Here is a 24,559-nt window from a genome sequence, read left to right as displayed (position 1 = left end):
TCATAACTCATATAGCACAGAAGTTGCAGCAATATTGCTGCAACAATGCAACATTATTCCAACATTGCAGCAAGGTTTTTCAACTTTGTGTGCTATATGGGAATACACTCTATACCCCCCATAAGGAATTCTCTCAGGTTGCATTAGCTAAAAATAACTCGGGAATGCTCCAACTTTGTATTCTATCCACTGTCGTTATTGTTCCATTTCAGGATTCTGGAACGCGATAATAACATCGGGGATCGTCAGCGTCGATTACGATGACAAATGATGTTTCACGCTCGCTTCCGAGAAAAATTCCTTATTCATCGATAGCTCTTGAGTGCATGTGAGCGTCGCGGCGAACGGCGACGTTAAAAGTCTACGTATACAAGTTGTCCAGGTATTATCGAATATCCTTCCAACCGCAACTTCCTCCGTTAATTCGAGAACACTCTCCCCACATATCGAAGATGGCGGGAGAGATAGTCGTTTGTCGCGCTTCCTCAAGCTCTAACATCGTTTCCTCAAGATTCTACGTCTTACAAATTAAGCTCCGTTCAAAACGCTGTCAGCAGAATTCACTTCGGACAAAGCCAAGAGAGAGACCTAGATTCTTTACAACTTATCTTCCGCTCTCCGGTATTTCACCTTGCTCGACAACCCTTTATCTCCAATTGTAAATTACAGATAAGGCACAGGTGTACGCCTCGATGTTGCCATAGAGGGAACATTGATTCTTCAAGTCCACCGTGGCACCCACTCGCCAGATAATGCTTCTTCGACACCGTGTATAGGTGCATTGGGAGGGACTCACCTGTTTCACAACCTGCGTGACGTATGCTGGCTCAGGCGTGTCACGTGACACGTTACGTCCACCGTGCGGCTGTAGTAGGTGTAGCGTAGCGTCTACGCGCTACCAGCGTGCACCATGGCGACCGCGCGTTTAGTGGCCCCAGTGCCTCTGTAAAGGACGGCGATATCGCGCAGAGAGCAAAGGCCGTGTCCTCGCGCTCCTACGCAGACACGCACGCGAGTACTCACGGACGGATACGCGAAACCGCGCCCAGATTCGACGGCGATCCAGATGGAGGTGAGCCCGGCGATCGACGGTGCCGTCGGGTCGGGGGGCCCTCCGTCGGTCGAGGGGATCTAACGAGGCACGATCGACGCTTTCTTGATCGTTCAGCGTCTCGATCAGGAGGATGCTCCGCGGGATACGGCGCAGTGAAGTGTACTGCGAATGATCGAGCTACGACGGCGACGTCAACAACTGCGAGGACGACGGAAAATCCGGAGGAGACGAGTGGCAAGAAAAGAACTGCAGCGGCGAGAAACGCTCGGCAGCTCGGAGCGTTATTCCCTGAGGAATTCGAGCGAGCGCGGGTAACGGGCGAGTCGCAGTCCCTCGCGCGTGAAAGAGCGCGTCGACCACGGCACGGAGGAAAAGGTTAACGCTCGAATTCGAAACTGAGACGCGCGTCTCAGGTAGCGTCGAGTAAGTGTGTGACGGTTGATGACAAAGATGGTAGTGCGATGGTGGTAATGTGATGGTGCTTGGTGGTGGTGGTAGTGGTGGTGGTGGTGGTGGTGGTGGTGGTAGTGGTGGATTCCATTTTCCTCGTCCTTTGAATGTGACGTCGTGGACATTCTGTTTCCTCCTCCCTCCCCCCCTCCGCACACACGCGAGCGAAGGGCGCGATGTTGAAGAGCGGAGCTATTTGAACGAGGTGAGCGGTGGTGAATGTCGCAGGACACGATGGGAGGATCCAAAGAGCGTTGCTTGGAGTTACGTCGGGCGGATCTTTATGGAAGAGTGCGGTGGTTCATGTTTCTTTGATTTGAAATTTTATCAAAGACATTGTTACGTCCCGCGATTTTCATGTGATTAATTGTCTATCGGCTTAAGTGGTTCGTATTCTTTGTTTTCTCTAATTCGAAATTTGATAGGTTAGAGATTTTTGGATCCTGGGACATTCGCTCGACCACTTGGACGTTGGTTTTTATTCAGTTATTTTATTCAAATTATTCTATTATAAATTCAAGTATCTTTCTCTGATCTGATGACGTAATGGCTGTAGATAAACTTGAGTAATTGAATGTTATATCCTGTTCAAATCACGACTTTACGAGACTTATTTTATCCATGCTATTGTATTTAACGTTACAAATAATGACAGAAAGCATCACGTCACAGGGAAAAATGTTGAGACCCACAACAGCTCATTAATTGTCTTAATTGACTCTTAATCCTCACGAGTCCTTTCATTTCCCAAGATGAGAAAATCACGATTTGTATATCGGCCGAGGAAGGTGTATCATTCCCCATAAATCCCCATAACACTTTCCAAAACTAAAAGGGAACATTGTCTTCCAGAGTTTGCTATATCACGAAAATACGAGCGAGTGGCTGACCATCGCATGGATAATCGTCGCCCGAAGCTCTCGCCTAGGCTTGCTCAGTGAAAGTATCGCATTTAGCGCGACCCGGCTGACGCACGCGGATCGGATCGACGGGTGACGCGTCAGGGTATCGACGGTCGCTGATAAACGGATGATTCTCGAAAGCGAAGGCCTCTTCTTCCTGCACAACGTCGCGTAGTGCGCGACGAACCGCTCTGTTTGCGCGAGTGTACGCTCAGTGCGACGTGCTCACCTCGGAGACAGTGCTCGAGGCGACACGCGGAGCCTCATCCGCGAGTGCCGCACTTCTCTGTTCCCGGAAAGTTCGCGGAAGATCAAATTTCAAGGTGACGAAGTATCGCTGAACGATCATCGCGAGTTTTTCTGGTGGGAATAGTGAGTCAAGAACCGCTGCTGCCACCACTACCACCAGCAGCACAGCAGCTAGTGCAGTGAGTTTTGCTTCATCTCCGATGAGTGAAATAGTTCCGTGCGCACACCGATGACTCGAGTAGCCTGACGCCAACATGCGCCGAAAGATGCACTGGGTATACATTTGGTTGACGACGTCGGCCGCGCTCCTGGTCGGAGCCGAGCCAAGCAACAGGTACAGGCAACAGGCTGAGCAGCAGTCGTCGATCTATTACACGGAGCCGACGACGTTGGCGAACAACAGCAGCGGTACGACGGACGTCTACGGGAACGGCGTGGCTTTGACCGAGCTGCACGCTGGCCGCATTGTCCGAGGTCAGAAGTTGCTGCAGAGATCGAAGAGCCCGTACTTGCTGCGCGAGGACCTGTACATCGACAGCGACGGCGAGCTCGTGATCGAGCCCGGAGTGGAGATCCGCGTCGGCTCGATGGTCGGCATCACCGTCCGCGGTGTCATCACCGCCGAGGTAATGATCTGTAAAATTGGCGATAACAAAGCAGAGAGCTCGACAGAGCGGAGAGTGCATGCTCCCCCTGGAGAAAGCGTTGCCGAGCGTCGCGAAACGGCTCTTCGCTCGGGGAGCGAGAACAAAGGCGATCGTCCGGTCGGGTCTCTTCACCCTTAACCGCATCGCCGACGTTGAGAGCGCAGTGTCTGTCTTTCTCTTCCGATCTCTCGTGTTGTACTTTGTAGCGAGTGCTACTTTGCGTTATTTAACCCACGATTATTGCCATTGGAATTGCCAGCAGCGGTGCTTTCTAATTTTCTTCTCTCGAGTGACTTCAACTATTCGGTACACCAAAAGAAAAAATATGTAAAAAATAACGAATATTTTGTTGATTAGTACTAATAACATAATCTAAATTCTCTCACTCAAGTAGAATAAATAAACGTTCGCTTTGCTGAGAAGTTAAGAGCGAAGAGAAGATTCACGACAATGTATATTTTCTCGTGTGGAAGAAATATCTTCTCGGTTCTTCTGAAAACATCACTAGAGTGTGTAAATGTGTACATTAGTGTATATTTTTATTATGCAGTTGTACAAGCAGACATGTTATTAGTCCGTATTCACCGTATGAGTAATTTTCAACTTTGAGATGTTTTTTCTCTCGCAGAAACAGAGAAAGCTCCTCTAAGGAACAAGGCAAAAAGATGCTTTTATTCTTTCCTAAAGTAGAGCAAGGTACACGTTAAATGCGGTGCTGATTGATTCGATTATTTGACACCACAGTCAGAAGACCACGAAGAATCCACAGTTAAGTGCAAGTGTCAAAGCGACTTGATGTTGAGGCAATGTTCTTCTCGCTGAAAAGATGAATCTCGATGACCGCTTCACGATCGATTCTTACACGTGAATGTGCAAAACGATCCGACGAACAAAGGCGACGGCGTTCGCGCAACGTGTGTGTGCCTTGTTGAAGGATTCGCCATCAACCGCGTTCGTTAATGTCGTCGCTTAATCGCGCATTGTTGTGTTCACTCCGGGAACGTGCTCCGATAAATATCGTGTGAATGGTCTCGCGTTCACCGTAGCCGACGACGACGACGACGACGACGGTGCCGTCGCGCGCCGCTGCGCGAGCATAGTAGATTTTTCGACCGTTACTTTTGTTTGCTAATGTTGAGGCGCATGGATTGCGCGAGGAGCAGGTCACTGGCGAATCTATTTTGCTTGGTGTGAGAGAAACTCCGCTTCTTATCGCATGATTTACATTCAAACGTCGAGATCAGTCCCGATGGGCGTGCGAAAGTAAGCTCGAATCGTCTATACATATTTTATCACACTAAGTTACTCCTGAAGTCTTTTCTTAGATACATTTCGTTAATCACATTGAAAAATGTTTCGTTTATGTCGAAACTTGTCGCCCAAGTCTCAAATCTCCGCTCAAGATTGAAGATAATATTGAATTGTTTAATGAGCTCGTACGAATTTCGACTTTTTTATAATTTGGTATAATTTTTTCTTCGGAAAGCATTGAAAGAAATAGAGAGAATAAAGTTACAGCCAAAGATCTCTGCAAACTTGTCGAACAATTCCCGACGGTTACGCGTGTCAACTAACGTTTTGTATTTTTGCCAACATATTCCTTTTCACATCTTAGTGTTGAGCACTCAGGAACTCGACGGTGCCGATACAGAAAGTCCAGCGATTCCATTGAACACGTTTATACGTAAGGCGTACCAATGCGAGCGTGGATAATTGCAGACAGCATTCTTGTATTCGCGAAGACCACCGATGACTGTGTGTGTGTGTGTGTGTGTGTGTGTGTGTGTGTGTATGTGTATGTTGCGTGCCTGTGCGTCTTGCGTACGTGTAAGGTTGAATGGACATGACTCATCGCCATCGTGCAACTTCGCACGTGCTTACTACACGCAGCGAAGGAGAAAGAAGCGGAGAGTCCGCGGGACGAATTGCGCGGGTTCTGCGAAGGGAAATAAAAGTACCGCGGGCCGGCTGCAATTCCAACGAAGTTTCCACAGCGTCGCTGTTAGAGCAGGTTCGCCGGTGAGATTTTCACGGTGTATTATTATCGATGATCGCAACGCCTAGAACCCAAAAGGCACGGTCGTGTCGTATCGTCATCGCCGGGAATCGATAGCGTCGTTGATAGCGTTAGCTGATAAACGAGATTGCTGAGTGTGCGTATTATCAACGAGGTTTTGTAATCGCACGCGCAGCGAGCAGCTCCGAGTTTTTGGAACAGCGTGTGACTCATAATCGCATCGCGGGAACGTCTCCCGTCGTAAAATTCGCGCATCCCAGGCAGAACAGAAAATCACGATGATATCAAGATGATGAGGAAAGCTCACTTTTTTCATCATGATTTTCTGTTCTGCCTGGGACGTGAGCCTTCGATTCGACACTCGTCTCGTCCGAGGATTCCGCCATTTCCCTTCGACATAAATTACAATCATGATTAACATCTGTATTCGCAAAGCATATCTCACTTGTGCAATTAACATCGACGTGTGTATTCTGTGTATATTAATCTATTGTGTTTTTTGATCAATTAAGAGCACACAATGATAGATCGTATGAACATCAGAGGGTTGCGAAGAAAGCGTAGGATACTCGTTCGCTCAGTATGTGAAATTTCATCTCTGCGAAATTCCATCCCCTCGCGCGCGCGCGCGCGCTCGGTAATCTGATCTCTCCCTCGTTCGCCCGGTGCTAATTCACTCTTCCGGTACGATTATAATCGTCATAACTGTCAAATGTCTCTTGGCGCGGTTGGGCGCGTGTCACGGACTACTTGTCTATGTTCGTCGGCTTTTTGCCAATGAGCCGAGTCATCCGAGCGGCGGTTTCCGGTAACGAGGATTTTACGAGCGGCGATTAAAATCAGAGGTACTCCAACTATGAAGACACCAACTATGATGTCGGGGCTGTAGTAAAATGGAGACTACGAAACGCATGATGTCTGTCAACCGATCAGTCGGAGAAATGTCGATTCTCCCTCTCAAGATGAGCGCGATATTTATTTTCCGAAGCGTCTCGATGCGCTCCTGAAGCCAGCCCGATTGTAAAAGGCACCGCGATTTGCCTCAGTCCGGCAAATGTAACCGTGAAAGAATGCAAAGCAATGGGTGTACGACAGGAAGGAGATTCCTTCAAGCGGGGCGCAGGGCATCGACTAACCGGAAACGCCATGAGCACGCGAGCACCGTTGCGTTTATTGTTGCATTATACTCTGTACATGGTGTGGACGCATCAGAATAGAATAGCGCTGTGTATCGTGATCTTGTTTGCCCGTGTGCGCGTGTACACGTGTGTGCGTGCGTGTGTGTGTGTGTGTGTGTATGTGTGTTCGTGTACGTGACGCGTTAATGGTACCAACAGGTGTCATTAGGTATTATTTAGTTGCTATTTTAATTGCCAGCTGCGTCCCGCGTATTCACAGCGATTTCAGAGAGAGGCACGCGCGTTCGCTCATTCACACAGATGTAATGTGGTTGCGATTTAAGAGGATTTTTCTCACACACACGAGCGAGCCGAATTGCGGTTGACGGCATTAGTGAGTGTGAGGGTTTGGCCAGTTGATACTCGGCAATTGCTGAGGCCGCGAAAAGAGCCGAAAAATGTATCTTCTTGAGGAAATTGACTAAATCTCTCGGCAAACATAATGAGGTATTGATGGTATCGCTGACATTATTAATACATCATCAATAGCTCATTTGTCGCTGTTAATACGTGGCGTGGAAAATTAATTTAATCAATTAGAATCTTCTCTTGTACGAAACACTTTGAAGAATATTGATCAGTGACCGTAAAATCGCGCTGCTTGATCTCGTGCGCGCGCAGCGTTAATGAGGATTAGATTATCTCTAATAGGATAAGACGCACCAGTGAATGACCTGTTAAGAAGCATCATCGAATTATTCAATCTCCCTGAGAGCTGACGAGACAGTAAAACTGCAAGTGAATGACCATGCGCTGGCCCCGGCGGTTAACTCTGCGAATCCGTAGCTGCGTTAAGGAAGATAAGAAAGAAAGAAAATAACATGCGGCGCTTACTTGTGAAAAGCGGTAAATTCATGGAGTGATGTGCGTTCACTCGCTGATGCGCTTATCCCACAAGGAGTGTTATTGACCTTTGGTGTACCGTTGCGGTGTTAATGAAATTGATGGATTGATTATTTCCTCCTCGAGCAGCTCTAATTACTCGCAAGGACTGATACTCCGCAACTTTCGTTCTTGCTGAGAGATCTGAAAAACAAGGAGAACATTTGCTTACTTCTTTATTACAAGAACAATTACATGTAATCCTTGTGATAAAGGAATAAGTAAATTTTCTCTCTTTCCAGATGAAACGCAGCGAATCTTAACGGTACACTGAGGATCAAATATGTTGTCGCGAACGTGGAAGCGTAGAGTGGAAACGTTTAAGGGCACACTTGCAATCTTTGTAAACGGATACCTCTTATCCGCACGTTCGCATTCGCGACGGTCGCACGAGATCCGCGGAAAGCCACTAATCGGATGATTAAGAACGGGATATGCGAGCCGCGTGTGTGCGCCGCGCGGTCGAGTGAATCAGCAGCACCGCCTCTAATGCTCGTCTAAGCGATGCGTTTCAGGTCACGCATCAGCCGGCGGTTCTTGCCCCGCACGATTAACCCTGCGACCTCGAGTAATCCCTTTATAGGCTCGGCCGAGTGGCGAGACCTTCGGCCGCTCTTGGCACAGAGTGCAAAGACGTAGCTGGAATTTTTCGGTTTTTGCGCGATGCCGGAAACGAGAAAGAGAGGGAGAGAAAGACTGAAAACTAAAAATTTAACGAGAGATACTCGTGACTGAAACGTCTAATATTTTAATCGATTTTTATAACAGCAATATATTTGGCTAATATATTATACTTATATTATTTTTTCATACATATCTAATTATTTTTATTTAATTTTATATGTATCTATATATGTATATAATAGTAAGTTCTTTTGCTCAATTAGTTCCAATCAATAATCTAAAGCAGATTGCATTGGTTGATTTTCATTGTGCAATCAAGAGTAACTACAAAGATTATCAGGTTCCCTTTTTGTCTGCACGAGTCTTCTTTTAGCGCCGCTGCTATTGACACGAAAGAATGACACATCGCTCATCTCCTTAATAAGTTTTGACGTATCTGTTATCAAGGGTGAAGCGCACGCGCCGATTCTCTTGACTGCAGCGGATGCGGAGTCGCAAGTGCAGACCATTCAACCGACACCTTCCATGCGGCTGGTGGACGGACCAAGTCCGTTAACGGGAAGACTGCAGCTCTTTCATCAGAACAGCTGGCGTTCCGTCTGCACGAACTCGCGAAAGTACGTAAGAGAGAACGCAAAATCAGGCACGACGCGAAAACTTATCTATGGATACTTTAAAGCTATTTATATCTAATTATACAAGATGAGGCTGAGTAACTGCTACCATCTTGTATACTTCATTTGAACTGTATATTGTATATTTGATATACGGACTGCATAACTTAACTGAATCTATTTCATTGATCGTGACCTTTTGCGTTGTAGTTGGACTCGCGCAGACCTGGAGACAGCTTGCCGGCAGCTCGGCTATCAAGGTGGACAATGGTGGTCGTGGTTCGACAGACAATGGCCGTCCAGGTCGCGTCTCCTCCTCGAGGAACCGGGCTGTCGCGGCACCGAGCCTTCACTGTCGGTATGCGAAGGATGGATGGACAGACAGTTGGGCGGAGGTGTATGCGGTAAGTCGCGGGTCCTTCTGGTATCTCTCTTGGAACTATTCTCGGTGGAATTGATGTACCCTCGACCTCTTGAGCCTTTTATCCATTTCCTTCGGAGATGAATAAAAGGATCTTATTCCATTCTTTCATATGTACATCATTCATGAGAAATTATTGCTTATTGGTCCAAAAATATAATTATCGCTGTCTCGATCTTGTATGTGTAATTCACAGGACGAATGTTAACGATGCTCTAATATCTGATGTATCGTTGATTGCAGATTACCATCCGGACATGGGAATCTCTTGTTTGCCGTACCACGACGGTGCGACCAAGGCAATCAAGCACTGGCGGGGAATACGATTCGAAAATGCGGTGCACCACAGATTGCTGACTCAGAGGAACACGCTCTATGTGCACCAATCGAAGTCCATCCTGCGAAATGTGATAGTCGAGTGAGTATTTTGTGATAAGAAGGAATATTTCGGCAATGAACGCCCTTTTGTTCCAAACCTTACATGAAACTGTTGTGATTCGACAAATAGGTACGCCGGGACCGGGAGAGAGTACAACGTGACGTCGGCGATACATGTGGAAGGCGTGCCGCCGAGGATGGAATCCATCTCTATCTTACATTCTGCCTTCAACGGTATAAATGTTACTATGCCGGATGCGCCAGTGGTGATAAACAATTGTACCGTCCAATATAACAAAGGTGAGTTTTTTTGTCCCAATGATTTTTCTATCTAGTTGCTTTCTGCGTTTCGTCTTGAAAAATCATCTTCGATGGATTGGGATGTAGAGGATGTTAGGAGGATGTAACGGATACACGAAAAAGAATGTACTTGTGCCCGAAATGTGGATAAATGATGCAGGATATTTCAGACAACTTAAAGGCCTAAAAGACGTTCACAAAATACCTTACTCGACTTTCCCAGGTGTCCCTAAGACGTACTTTCAGCATTTGCGCTGCGTGCGATATGATACACTATTATGAATGACATACATGATGCATATATAAATGTGATAAACGTACATATGCTTATTTCAGGGTACGGAATTTATGTGAACAGCTCATCCGGCATGACGTATATCGCCGACTGTACGGTACTCGATAACGGTGCGGATGGCGTCAAGTACGTGCACTCGGACGAGCGGCCAAACGACAAGCTGGACCGTATAGGCCTGTACGATCTGTGCACCTTCCCCACGACGGCCAGTCAGACCTTCCCAACTACCATATTCATGGAACAGAGCAAGTACGCGCTCAACGTGAAGCAATGCCCGCAAGTGAGTAGAGCAGTCGCTCATACATCACACCACCGAGAGCGGCCCCGTGCTTCTCTCGGAAGCTCAATAACGTGATTGATAAGCAACAACGGTATCGTCCAGACTATCTACACGACGTGGGGCCAAGTCTTGACCCTGCATTTCTTGCAAATGAAGACCGACAGGAATGACAGCGCCGTCATAGAGGTATACGACGGTCTTGGCACCTCGGATAAGCTCTTGGCCAGCGTGAAAGTCAGGAACGGGACGTTACCGCAGAGCGTCACCTCGTCACGGCAGAATATCTTTTTGAGATTCACGGCCGAACCGCGGTCGAACACGATCGTATTCGTGCGCGTGACGTCGGGTTACCGTAAGTTACTTGGAAATTTAACATTATCATTTTCAAGCAAAGAAATTTGTCGTCCTTTAAGACATTTGCAAAATGTTCGATGGCCGATACGCTAAATTTGCGAAATTTCTGAGTGTTTGATACTCATCTTCCTGCGCAGAGAAAATGTACGACCTCAACGTGACCGGCAGCACGATAGCGGGCAACATCGGCCGCGGTGTCGCCGTGGAAAACCTACGATCTGCTCTGCACATCCACGAGACCTCGGTGTCGAATAACTATCACGTGGCTGGCGTACACGTGCTGGGTGGCGCTATGGATGTCAACATCACCGGCAGCCGCATCTCGTTCAATCAAGGGGACGGCGTTAACATCACCGTTACGGGCGGCAATCGCAACGTGTCGCGCAGCAGTATATCTTCCAATCTCGGTTACGGTTTCGCGGTGTGGTTGAACGACAGCACCGCTACCCAATATGTGAACTTCAATCAGACCACCGTCATCGAATACTCGCAGATCTTTCGAAATAAGGACATCGGTGTGTTGGTGAGTGTCGCGAATTTAGAGCGCGTCATGAATATGTTGCACGATCTTGAGGAGCGATATATGTTTGTTCGCTGATACATTTGTTATTTATCTCCGTTATATGGTAGAGTAGTATTAATTACATAAAAAGATCAGCTTATTTAATTAAACTATTAATTAAATATTTAATTAATTAGAAACTTAGAAAATTATTACGGTGGCAATTGCATCGCGATTGATTGCTATATTTATTAGTCAAGTAATAGGAACTTTCAAGACAAGTTAAAGATCTGAAAGCTAAGTTCGGGTCTTTAAGATCTAGAAGACACCCAAAAGATTAAATTGACTCGGATTTCTTCGTAGGTCGGCAATTCAACCGGCGACTCGTACGTGAATATAACCGGCAACTGGTTCAACACCAGTCTGGAGACGGCGCTGCAAGTGGAGTCCAGTTGGAGAAAAGATAACGGACTGCTGAGACTGCAAATCGGACACAATTCGTTCATCAAGAACGCAAAGTTTGGACTCAGGTTGTACCCGGCGCTCAATCTCCACGCCACCATAGAGTACAATCACTTCAAAGAGCACGCGAGCGGCGGGATCCTCATTAGGAATCCGCTCTATGAGGAGTTCAACATTCTGCCCGCCGACATCGTGATTCGATACAATGAATTCCACTTCAATCAGGGCACCTTCGTGGTCAGCATCGGTCTGTCGCCTTACAGCGACGTACAGCAGTTGCTGTTCACCAGGAACTTCCTGCGGGACAATCGCGTCCGGGAGCTGTTCGACACCAGCGGTACGTTGAACGTCAAGCTGATACCGCGCTCCAGAGTGGCCGCCGTCGTCGTCGTGTCCTCGAGTAATGTCGAGGTCTTCCGTAACATCCTCAATAATCCCGAGTCGCGTTACGAGATCGGCTCTCAGCTGGAAGATCAGAGCAAGGTTATCAATTGCACGTACAACTGGCTGGGATTCAGCGACGAAGAGAAGATATTCGACCGGCTGTTCCATAGGTGCGTTCTCGCGTTCTTGTTACTTTTAATCAGAAGTTACATTGTAATGTTTTCGCATTCACAGGAAAGACAGATACAATCTCGCCAAGATCAGATACCTGCCTTACTTGCTGCACAGCAGCAATCCCAACGCGAACACCATTATCTCGAATCCGACGTTCGTGGCGCAGTTCGTCACACCTGGCACAAATCTCGTCGGTGGCGAGGTCGACGGTCAGGAGGAGCTGAGAGCCGGAGAGTACATCGTCGAGCGCGACATCAACGTGAGACCAGGCGGCAAACTAATCCTGCAGCCGGGTGTCACGTTACGCTTCCCGCCGGCTGTGGGCATGATGGTCGCTGGCAAGTTTGACGCACGTGGTAAAGGCCCTAACAATATCTTGTTCACTCTCAAGGAAGAGCTGGTCATGGGGCCGGCTAACAGAACCGAAGAGGAGGAGGAGGAGGAATACATGAGTTCCGCCGACAAAACGGAGTCCGTTCCAGTGCGGCTTCTCGGCGGCCGGACGAGTCTCGAAGGAAGACTACAGGTACAGCTGAATTGCATTCTTGTAAACAACAAACATACCCAACTTGAGGTGAATAGAAAAACGAAACTTGTATGACTGTCTTCTTTCTGTTTGGTGTGACAAAAAGGTAAGAATCAAAAATAAATGGGGAACTGTGTGCAACTACGGATGGACGATCCTGGACGCGTCGCTAGTCTGCCATCAGCTGGGCTACATCCTCGACTCTGACAACTGGTTCATGGAACGCTCGCAAATCCCGAACGCGGGGATCAACGAGGACATACTCTTCAGCAACGTACGTTGCACCGAGTACGACAACGACATAACGAAATGCCGGGCGGAGAAGCAGTCGGACTTCGAGAACTCGTGCACTCACGAGAACGACGTCGGCCTCAGGTGCTTGGAGCCGACATGGGCAGGTCTCAGGTTGGGACCGCTGGCTCAGAGAAGCGACCTGCAGTACCTGACGATCGAGAAGGCGGGCTTGCTGGATTACAGAACAAATTCCTTCAAGCCAGGTGATCTTGCAGTTTCCACGCATAGCCGTTAACAGTAGTCGACCGTCAGTTGCTTTTCATTGATTCCTCGAGTAAAGTTTATCTCGTCGCAATGTCTACCTATTTAAAATTTAAATTTTCTGAATCGCCACGCTCGAAATCGGCACGTTGTGAAAGACATCGTATTTCATACAGCTCTGCAAATCGATTTCGCTCGGCACTCCTTGGACGGTGTCAAGATCGTCAATAATCTGCAAGACGGTCTAGGAGTTTTGTACTCAGACATTTACTCGGCGGACGCGATAAACACCGTGATGAACAGCGACTTCTCGCTGAACGGCGGCAGCGGCGTCAGTTTCAAGCAACTCGGTATGAGGATCATCAGCTCGAGAATCGAGGGCAACAAGGTCGCCGGAATAAGGCACAATCCCGCGCTCTCGGCCGTGCAACAGAGAGAATTCGCGGGTTGGTTCTTGCGCGCGCCCGACACCACCGTCGACTCTCCGTACGAGCCTATCATTCTGCCGGAATCGAATCGGAACATCGAGCTCGCCAATGGCGAAACAAAGTACATCGTGACGTCCAAGGTGGCCGGCGAGGCCGCTCGTCGTATCATTAATATTAAAGTGAGTTCTTTCTCATGGTATATATTTTTGTCATACATTGAATATAAGGAAGAGAGATATAAGGAACAGAGTGGTGGTTCTTTCAACGTTACAACTTCTCTCGACTTACAGTGCACTCCGGGTTACGTCATCGGCATTCAGTTGCTGAACCCGATAGAGAATCGCAGCACGGAACAGATAACGCTGTACAACTCGCAGCGTTTCCAGAACAAGAATCAAATTAGTTGGCACGTGAAGAGAGATCTGAGCGTGTTCCCCGTGTCGTCCAGCTCCTTCGTGGTGATCTTGGAGTACGAGAGCGGCGAGAACGCTCTCGGTGGAGTAGTCATGGCGATCACGTCGCTCTTGTCTCCGGTGCAGGTACAGATTAATGATTAGAATTAATTATTCAATTATTAAAATTAGTACGTAAATTAATTTATGTAACAAATTAAATGTATAGCCGATTGAGAGCGAATGAAACGACTTAACGATTATCGCGAATCGCATTTACTTACCGCATCCTTGATGACTCGGTCTTGGGCTGAGCATAGGGAAGTCAGCCGCCATCAGGCTCACCTTGCCTGCATGTTCGCCATCATACAGTAACGACAGACATTTTATGTCCGCAGAATATTCCCAACAAAATCGTCAGCGGTCCCATACCCTCACTGGTAGTAACGAAGACGCAGATCAAGAGCAACCAGAAGGGCGTGTTCGCGTCCTACTACAACCGGTACCTGAACGAGATCGGGGACTACTTCCTGCGCAAGGCCAACGAGACCATCCAACTGGTCGACTGCGAGATCTCGCACAATCGCGAGGAGGCCGTTTACGTGTATTCGCCGTACTGGAACATTTACCAGTCCAACATATCCGAAATTTCCATTCACATCAACAGCAGTCTGATCACGGACAACGGCAAAGGGATACACCAGTTCAGTCGCGACGCCCGGCACTCCAACAACCTCTTCCACTGGATAATGCAGGACAGCACGGTCGAGAGGAACCACGGCGGCGGCTTCGAGGTGCTGCTGCCGGACGTGTGGCAGTACAACGAGAATTTCACGCACTCCTTGTACTTCGGCAACAACACCTGGCGGAACAACGAGCACTTCGGCTTCGTGGTGGACGGTCACTTCGCGCACCTCAACATCTCCTACAATCGCTTCGACAGTAACCGCTGCAAGACCGGCCTGATATCCGTGCGTGGCATGGAGAAGCGGATTCGCATCGACCATAACCGCATCGACGGCAACAGCGGCGCTTACATGGTCGAATTTCGCGCAGACAGTCAGTCGGAGATCCTCGGCAACGTGGACGCACGATTCTACCACAACGAGGTCAAGCGAAACACGTACGACGTCGCCAGCACAGAGCCGCGTCGCACATTCGACGATCCCAGCTACGTCGTCGGCTTCCACGGGATACAGAAGGTGCGCATCAACCGGAATCTCTTCGGCGAGAACTCGCTCGATTACGAGCTGCTCGCGGGCATCAGGACGGCCAAGATTAACAACGAGGTGGACGTTATGGAGAACTGGTGGGGCACCACGGAGGATGCCGGTATAAAGTAAATATATTTCACGTTTTATTTACGTTAAGACGCGCCTTTTGGACTGGCATAACTCCTTCTCAAGGAAAAGACGTGGAGAGTGAAAGGTTTCGCATTTCTATAGTTTAAAAGGTAACCGCTCAAGTCACCTCCTGAAATGTTTCACTCTTCACATTTCTGTGTCTAGAGATAGGTCATATAATTGCTAGGTAACGTGCGACCTTCGACTTGAAATTTACTCGAGACAAAATCCACACTCTTTTACAGACGAAGAATCTTCGACTTCGACGATTGGAACGACCACGCGGTCGCCAATTACCGGCCATATCTGATGAGCGACTCGTTGGATGCTTCCATTTCCGCATCGTGGAATATCAATGAAGAGATCGACCTGGACAATCTGGGCGGTCGCATAGTCGAGAGCCTGTCGTTGCACGCGAGACCACAGCCCTACGTCGTCCGTTCCGACATCACCGTCATGCCGGAAGCCACTCTGTACATCTATCCCGACGTCGTGATGGAGTTCGCGCCTAACGTCGGCATTTTGGTCTTGGGGACGTTGAAAGCCGTCGGCGTGGCCGGCCATGAGATTATAATGCGGCCGATGAAGCGAGCGGCTGCGAACAATTCAGCGTTCACCAACGCGACGCCGATCAGGAGATCCGCTAATCTAGCCAATCTCCTCGCGATGCCGCGCGAGAGGATCCGTTTGTGCAAAGACGGCCAGTGTTCCGCATCGTACAATGAAGGTGAGCTGCGGAAGATGCGTTAACATCTTACTTGAACAGAGTCTACCCGTCACTTTAATTCTCGCTCGATACTTTTTCACGTCACTTGTAATTTATGGAACATCTCGAACTTGTCGTTTTGCATTTCTCTCATCCCATTTTGCACTTCCACGAACTCACAAGATCAACGATATTTATATCGGCATTTAATATCTGACTTCTCCATTTTTCACATCATGACATCTCCTCTCTTTGCTTATTCCAGGCTTCTTGGAGTACTTTAACAAAACGACTCTGCAGTGGATCCCCATATGCGACGACCGCTTCACCGAGCGTAACGCTCAAGTAGCATGCCGGCATCTCGGCCACGACACCCTCAACGTCTACGTGTCGTACGACCGCAGGTATGAGCTGCATCCCGGTTCGCTGACGCGCGTCTGGTCCTGGCCGGAACCGTTGCAGTGTACTGGGAAGGAGCAAGATCTCGAGGACTGCCAAATTCGGTTGAACGGCCAGCTATTCGGCCATCGTCACGAGTGCCCGTGGGACGGGCAGTTCGTCTTCCTGCACTGCGGCGAGCGCAACCTAGACAACGAGCACGATTACTGGGGCGGAATACGTATCGCCAACAGCGAATTCGAGCATCACCTGTACGAACACCGCATCCACGACATCGTGACTCACGAGACCATGAAGCGCGTCGAGTCGGTGCTCAAGTACATCAACATCACCGGCGCCGGGATCCTACACTTGGAGAAGTCATCCGCCGTGCAGTCGATCATGAAATCCCCGGCGATGATGCGCGTCAATATCGACCGTAGCGCTTATCACGGTATCAACGTCGTATCACCCACGCACACGGTGGAATTGTTGTTCAATACGATCACCAATGTCCTCGGCAACGGCGTGAACATACTCTCTCTGACGGGAGAGGGTCGCGAGGCGGACGAGAGCTCGTTCACGCCGCTTAAGGACCTCAATATTCCGTATCACTTGTTCAGCATGGTCGACATATGCGACACCACCAAGGAGATCACGATCGAGGAGCGTGTGCTCGTCTACTACAAGTACGACAACTACCCGGTGAACTGTGTCAAGATCTTCCGCAGCGTCTACAGGGCTAAGCCGTTCGGCTTCAGGTGAGCGATTTCTTTCTGTATTTTCCCAGAGACACTTAAAAGACATTCAGGACAAATTGAATGTCTTTCAAACATCCCCAAACATTTCCTATGCATTTATATTATCTGGTTGGTTGCTTCCAAAACAAATGTCTCGCCTGACAAAATGTTCCACACACAGCAAAATTGATGATACATATAATAACATAATATATAATGGAATAAAAAATATATATAGTAGATTAATTTATAATATACATGAAGTAAATTAATATTAATGTGTAAATTCCTTCTACAGGCTCTTGCAATTTAATTTGTACAACTCCACCGGCAAGCCAGGTCGCGCCGACGGTATAACTCTGTACGACGGCGACATTTACAACATCACCTCGAAGAAGATAGGCCACTTAGAGGTCAACACTCCTGACGAGAAGAAACTGTTCAGAACGCAGGAGCCGAGCATCAGCGTGAGGTTCTTCGCTAACGGCGCCAGCAGCACGCACGGATTCATCGCGGAGATCGTGACTCTCCCGATATCCGCCATTGGCTTCAATCGCGACGTACAGCACAACGTGTCCTATTCTGTAATAGCGAATTGTCGCGAGGGCGCCGTGAAGTACGCGAATGCCGGCGAGGTGAATGCCATAATGACGCTCGAGCGCAATCAGTTCGTGAACAATTGCGACAAGCTGTACGGCAACTTCTCCACGTGCAAGTCCGCGCTGTGGTTCGACGTCCAGAACACGCAGTCATTTTACTTCAGGAACAACTTGGTGCAACGGAACCAAGGCGGTCTTTCCATTCGCGCCGACTCCAGGGGTTTGGCCACGTCCCTCAAGGGATGGGTTCACAATAATCTCTTCACCGAGAACTTCAACAAGCCCGCTTTGTAAGTGCCATATCGCGATCATATCACAATCCAGTAAACAGAAGACATTAGATCAACGCGGTGAAATGTCGATTTCATATGTCTCTCTTGAACGTTCTCACTCGATAATACTTTTAAAAAATGTACGATATCAAATATAACCTTTCATTGAGGAATATAACCTTTCATTTTTCGCTCACTAGGAATATCAATGTTACTATCTCAATATCTCTTTCTCTCTTCTTCTCATCATCATATATTATAACATCAAAATCACAATAATAATACGTTTCACACGTATTCGCTGTACAACGCTACGGATTTGCAGGTACGTCGAGGGTCGCCGGAGCAGTCCCTACCAAGAGGTGACTATATTCAGGAATTACTTCACTAAGAACAACGCTCCCTACGAGAATAACATCGTGCTGAAGCAAGTGGTCAGCAACATGTCGTTCAATTATCTGCACGGCAACCTCGGCATGCACTTGCTCGAGATCTCGGGCTTCGAGATGGTCCGCCTGCATATCTATCAGCGCACGTTACACAACGGCTTCTACAAGAACTACGCGGTTGATCGCGAAGGCCGCAGCACCATCATCGCCGGCACGCCCGGGCAGCAATACATCGACAACGTGTTCTTCAATCCTGACAACGATTACGAGATGCTGACGACCAACAGGTCTCAGGATCTGCAGATGTGGAGGTCTCACGTGGACGCGCGGCACAACTGGTGGGGTTACAACGAGACGCTGGCGGTGGCGGGACGCATCAGGGACCGCAGGGACTCGCCTGAGCTGTTGCAGGTCGATTTCCAACCCTTCCACATGAACAACAAGTCGGTGTTGAGCGGCAAATGCCCGCCCGCCTGGGACCTCGTCGGCGACACGTGCTACATACTGATCGGGGCGCCGATGGACTTCTACAGCGCGCGGGACTTCTGCAGGTCGGCGAACGCGTCGATGCCGTTCATCATGAGGGACTACCTGGAGCTCTGGAGGTTCGCCCGCAAGCAGCAAGAACGATTCGACTACTCGGAGCGCGTGTGGGTGCAGCAGCTAGAGCGCGTGGACCAATGCACGGCGTTCACATATCAGAACATCGAAATCGACCATTGCGCACAGCCGAATCCGTTTATCTGCGAGATCGATCCCAGAGTCAATATCGACCCGTTGTCCTGGAGGAAGGACATCGTCGCGGTGGGAGTCCTAGGAGCCGTCGGCTTCGCGCTTGCATTGCTGACCATGGCCATCGCGCTCTGGGTCTCCAAGTCGAAGAAGCGCAAGCTGGAGAGACTGGAGCGACGTAACTCCATCAGACAGTCCCTGCACTCCCTGCGATCGGTCGGCTCCACGACCGGCTTCACGGAGCTCGCTTACAGGCGAAAACCCATCGCGGTAAATATATCTTTCGAATTCAGTGCCTTTATTAATCTCTTATCTTTCTTCAGATGCTTCAGGAAAAATTCTCACGACAATTCCAGCCCCTTTCTCTCGACCTTGAGATTTTCTCGACTTCTCAGGTCTTATTAATTAATTACTTTGAAACGTATCTCGTGTGAGATACTTGAATCTAAATTCACAGCTAGATGAGTACTTCAGTTGCATCACATAATAAATGTAACATTATATTTGTAATCGCGATTCGATTAAAAGACATTCATTATTATACAAGAACTTCAAGTGTCTCACTTGAGACAAGTTTCAATTAATTACCATCAAGACCTTATACAAAACGAGTTCATCGTGCCGTTATCGCGCTGGACCCTTCGATCCACTCGACGTTTCCTCGAGGATTTCTAAACGCACCACATGTGTTTCAGACTAAACACTCCACGGACACACTGAACTCCAAGTCATTAGACTATCGGCGCATGTTAAATGGCGGCAGTCTGGATTCGATGGACAAGTCGCAGTTGAACTCCTCGATCGAGGACACTCAGAGCTACGACGTGTACGAGGCGCACAATCCGCGCTACTCGCCCAGCACCAGCGACTTCAAGGGCACCAGCCACCACAAGTACGGTACTACGCAGAGCGTCGACAATCCGGTGTTCGACCTGGCGTATCGCAACGAGGGCTTCCGCAATCACTCCACCTTCGCTGCGAGGAACGCGGCCGCAGCCGCCGGCGCCGTCGCCGACAACACCGACTGGGTCTCGCAGCCGAACGTACAATCGACCTCCCAGGACAGTCCCACGACGGAAGGCAACAACGAGAGCTCGTACCTCAACAACGCTTCCACACTGCCGTTGCACTCCAGTCTCGCGCTCACCGACTCGATAAGCGAGCTGAAGCAGGACATTGAGGCGTCGGCTGCCTATGACCCTGTGGACTACGACTCGAGACGCACCTACGACACGGCTACGTTGACGCCCAGTCAGGCGTCGGAGCCGGTGCCGGAGTACCCGTCGGACTTCCAGCCGCCGATACCTCCGCATCCGTATCGTTACGAAGACAGCAGCAGCAGGCCCAGGAGCGAGACGCTCTTGGAGACCAACTTCGACACGAGCGAAGAGCGGCCGCTGCGCTCCAAGAGCGAAGTCCTGCTCGAGACTAACCTGGACGCCTTCCTGGTCAACGAGCCGACGGAACTCACGCAGTTGTCGGCGGCGGCACGCAGTAAGAGCCAGCCCTTGGAAACGGCGATGTGAGGGGGTAGCTGCACGTCGATGACTACATGATGACTACACACTAGTTGGACCAGCGTCGTCCAACGGTTCAGGCACCCAGGTGTGCCGGGCCTCATATGTCCTCGTGGTGACAAGTACTGCCAGCTTACGCTGAAGATCGCACAATGAAAGACTTTTCCAGGGAGAGCACTGAGAGCCGCGCTTCTAAAGTCGTCTCTTGGAGCTTCCCCGATAGCACAGATGTTTAGAATGTGTTTTAGAGACATCTGGAAGATGTCTAAAACGAGTAAGATATAGTTTGAACATTGCTGAGGCGACGTTTAGATGTTGTCTGGGTTGCCTCAAGCGAAATACTCAGATTTGAATTTTCAGAATTAAACGTAAGTTTTTCGGTTTGTGTATGTGTGTGCGATGTTATATCTGTAATCGCGACTCGCACAATTGAAAGACTCACGTCTAACTCTAAGTACGGATTTTGCAGGTTTGTAGGAATAGTTATCACATTTCAAACTTGTCTCGCGTGAGATATTCAGGTACAAAGTTAGATCCAAGTTTTTCGTTTGAACCATGTGATACACGCGACACTTTTTTATATTTCCAATCGCATTCAACTGAAAGATTCACGTCTGACTCTAGATTGAAGTCTGGATATTTTACTTTAGATGAGTTTTAAGAAACGACTGTCAGTACAGGCTTGAGGATGCCTCAGGATGTCTTACAGACATCTCTGAGATACTAAGACGTCCCGCTGAGATTTCACGCTGCACGACGAGTCGCGTTCGTCCGCGAGTGCAATCCGAATTTCACTCGGCGAATCGTTATTTATTGCAACAAAGTGCTACTTAATCCCAATTACGTCGATTAGGCTCATTAGCGTTATTTAATAGACTATTGATGACGAGACAGTTGACACGGAGCGAGTGATACAATTGTTTCAGATAAGCTTGTAGATACTTTGTAAGGACAATCGATCGATAATGAAATTCTCTTTAGGTACTAACGTGTTATGCGATGATAAATATTAATCATCGGAGGGAGGGAGCTTTTAACTATAATTTTCTACTCGACATAAGCGATGTGTAAGAGCTGTACAATTTATAGTAATTTTACTGTCGTTACGAAGCTGTGAGACTAGAGAGACCTCATGTATTCTTAATCAGCATTATCGTCGACATTGTTTTTCGTCGAATCATTAGCGAGTCTATATTTAACAACAGGCAACGAGTTGCACGTATCGGATTGATCGAAGGGTTCGTTCGTTCTTCGCAGTAGAAGGAAGCAAGATTTCTTTCTCTCTCTCTCTCTCGTCAATCCGATGTTTTACACCGTGAGAAGCTGGGAGTTACCAAGAGTAGCAAATTTTAAACTGTGTTTTGCAACAACTTACACTGCCAAGTGTGTCCAATCCGAGCCTATTTCGGCCAGCCGTAGGGTTGCCAGATTTGAGAATTGAAAAATCTAGAAAGGCTTCCAAAGCAAAAAAAAAATGCGGAGTTTGTAAAATACGTAGTTTGTAAAATTATATTTTTCGAAGAATTTATCAATGGCTAAGGAATGTCTGATATAATCTGGAAATTTTTTTTTTATATTAGCTGGGCAGCTGGATGGTAAAATCTGGACATCTGGCAACTCTAGCTAGGCGAGACGTACGTAACCCTCTCGCGAGTATCGATATAGCTTGTTAAGTCAATCGTGTCTCTTTGTTAAGTAATAATATCCGACGAGGGTGTATCGACGCTACTCGCGAACATCGCGCCACGGGGTTGATTATTAACACACGCCGCGGTGTTGCGAGTGTTACGAGTGTTCTGGGTCGCGCGGAGCGGTAACTTTGCGCGCTAATCGATAGACTTAATTGCTGCCTCCTTTTTTAAGTAAGGTGATCTCAGCCGACTCGTCGTTGTCAAGAACACTTTTATATACCTGCCTTTACAGAACAAAGTATCCGTCCGTAGCATGTAAGTTTAGCGGAGCAATAACGCAGGGTGTCCAGGCCGAATTTTCGCTACACGCTATTTGCGAGGGGTTTCTTCAGATTTTCTTTTCTCTCCGGGACGTGCGTCCACCTGAGACATCCTGTACGCGTGTATGTGTGTATGCATGATATCTGGTACCTACGGCCGATCATTTGTGACACGGAATGTATGCTCGAATATTGTCGCAAAATCGCTCTTTTAAACAGCAACGTCGGACAACGAAACCGAAAAATTCGGACGAGTCCAACGAATGAAGGAAGATGAGAATTTATCAGGTCACACGTTGCCTCGTAGGTACTCGCGCGAGTGGGACAATGATATCACAAGGCTGCCTTATGTACATTTCAGAAATAAAGCGAATAAACCAAGTGAATCGAGCGAGAGAATCGCGCGCGTCACGATTATTCGCCTTCTTCCTTTTTACATCCACCAGCAATATATATATATATATATAATACCTGCCAATTTTCAACGCGGATTTGATCGAATGTTAAGATGTATGGGGACTTATGATTTATTAATTTATCACTAATATTGTCTATTAATTTACTTGTTAATTTATTACTAAAATTATTTATTTACTTATTATAAATTTTTATCCCCACACACCTTAATATTTTATCAAAAATGCCACTTATTGGTAGTTTCGCTTTACAATCAGGTGTTGTTTTACATAGGAACGATACGGGAATACGCGCAAATGGGATACCAGAGAGAATAATATATAATATACATGGAGCATCTTTCAAAACAATATCGAATATATTAATATTAATATCGTCAATAACATAATTAAATATCAGGTTACTATTCGTCGCAGCCGTTTTCTCAAATCGCCAAAACGAACATTGGCGTGAGAGATTCTCTCTACGTCTGTCCCTCTCTCTCTCTCTCTCTCTCTCTCTCTCTCTCTCTCGCATTCTCTCGCACTCTAACAATAGACAAAGAAAATCCGCATGCCACACTCGATGTGACCTCGCGACGCGATTTACGTACCAACATACGAAAAACGGCTTCACCCGCATTTCTTGCGTTAAAGGACGCTAAGACGTTTCTTCGGCTGAAGGATATGTAATCTTACGATTTTACAGATATGCATCTATTCGTGTTGCGTATATATATATGTAAATATATATATATATGTGAATGTATATACAATTTTCTAATATAGCTATGTTTATATATATATATATATATATATATATATATATATTCTTAGAGAAGGCTCATATCGAGATCGTCTAATCAGGTACCTCCGCATACATTCGGACTGATCGACAGTAATGCACGTTATCACCATTTGAGACCGTTTTTCTTTTCTAGCATCCTTACAATAATAAACAGCTACGACGGTAAGAACAATTGTGTTCATGGATTAATCGTAAACGTCAATTCGTCAGGGTGCGCTTAAACGAATGCATCGTGTCCGTCTTCGCCAACGGAGAAAAATTACAATTTGTCATCCTTTATATTGTATATTACTACAGGTAATCTTATATTACTGACGCTTATCTTTCCTTTTATCCACATATATAGCTTTCTCTCTCCACATTATTATTCGGCAAAAATACATCTACGTATTGTCGTCCGAGGAAAGGAAGCAGATATATTAGGCGAAACTGACGTCGGTGAAACCGGACACGCTCATACGCTCATTTAATTGGCCGTTCAGCATTCCTCAGGCATCGGAGGCGCACCTGCTTGATCTCTATTGCACAATTTATTACCACGAAGAAGAGACGTTAAAAACTATTGCACCAATCGTGCGTGATCACACGTACGGTAACGACAACACGACGAACGAGCACCGTTGGACTTCACGAGGTCGTCTCCTCCGTCGACGGAGCTCCTCGTCGTGCCCAAGTCGCGCTCATCAAGGTCGGAACACTGAAGCGCGCACGTCGCGAAATT

General features: G+C 47.7%; 1 protein-coding gene across 2 annotated transcripts; it reads left to right on the top strand.

Moving 5' to 3' along the window:
* Positions 1-866: 866 nt before the first annotated feature.
* On the top strand, positions 867-23,034 carry bark (C-type lectin domain-containing protein bark beetle). Of its 2 annotated transcripts, none has more exons than XM_025303478.1 (20): positions 867-1,477; positions 2,357-3,281; positions 8,451-8,620; positions 8,828-9,021; positions 9,282-9,456; positions 9,547-9,716; positions 10,053-10,291; positions 10,394-10,643; positions 10,783-11,168; positions 11,511-12,163; positions 12,228-12,693; positions 12,800-13,190; positions 13,365-13,795; positions 13,907-14,155; positions 14,407-15,347; positions 15,597-16,078; positions 16,323-17,196; positions 17,474-18,064; positions 18,372-19,437; positions 19,863-23,034. In XM_025303478.1, exons 2-20 carry the CDS (start codon positions 2,910-2,912, stop codon positions 20,691-20,693), a joined length of 8,931 nt encoding a protein of 2,976 aa, XP_025159263.1. In that variant the 5' UTR covers positions 867-1,477; positions 2,357-2,909; the 3' UTR covers positions 20,694-23,034. The 2 variants fall into 2 exon arrangements, with proteins under 2 accessions (XP_025159263.1, XP_011149161.1); XM_011150859.3 differs by lacking the exon at positions 867-1,477 and adding an exon at positions 1,606-1,709.
* Positions 23,035-24,559: the final 1,525 nt, after the last annotated feature.

The sequence above is a fragment of the Harpegnathos saltator genome, unplaced genomic scaffold (assembly GCF_003227715.2).
Source record: "Harpegnathos saltator strain DR-91 unplaced genomic scaffold, Hsal_v8.6 scaffold1, whole genome shotgun sequence".
NCBI lineage: Eukaryota > Metazoa > Arthropoda > Insecta > Hymenoptera > Formicidae > Harpegnathos > Harpegnathos saltator.
This window is presented reverse-complemented; position numbering and strand designations above follow the sequence as displayed.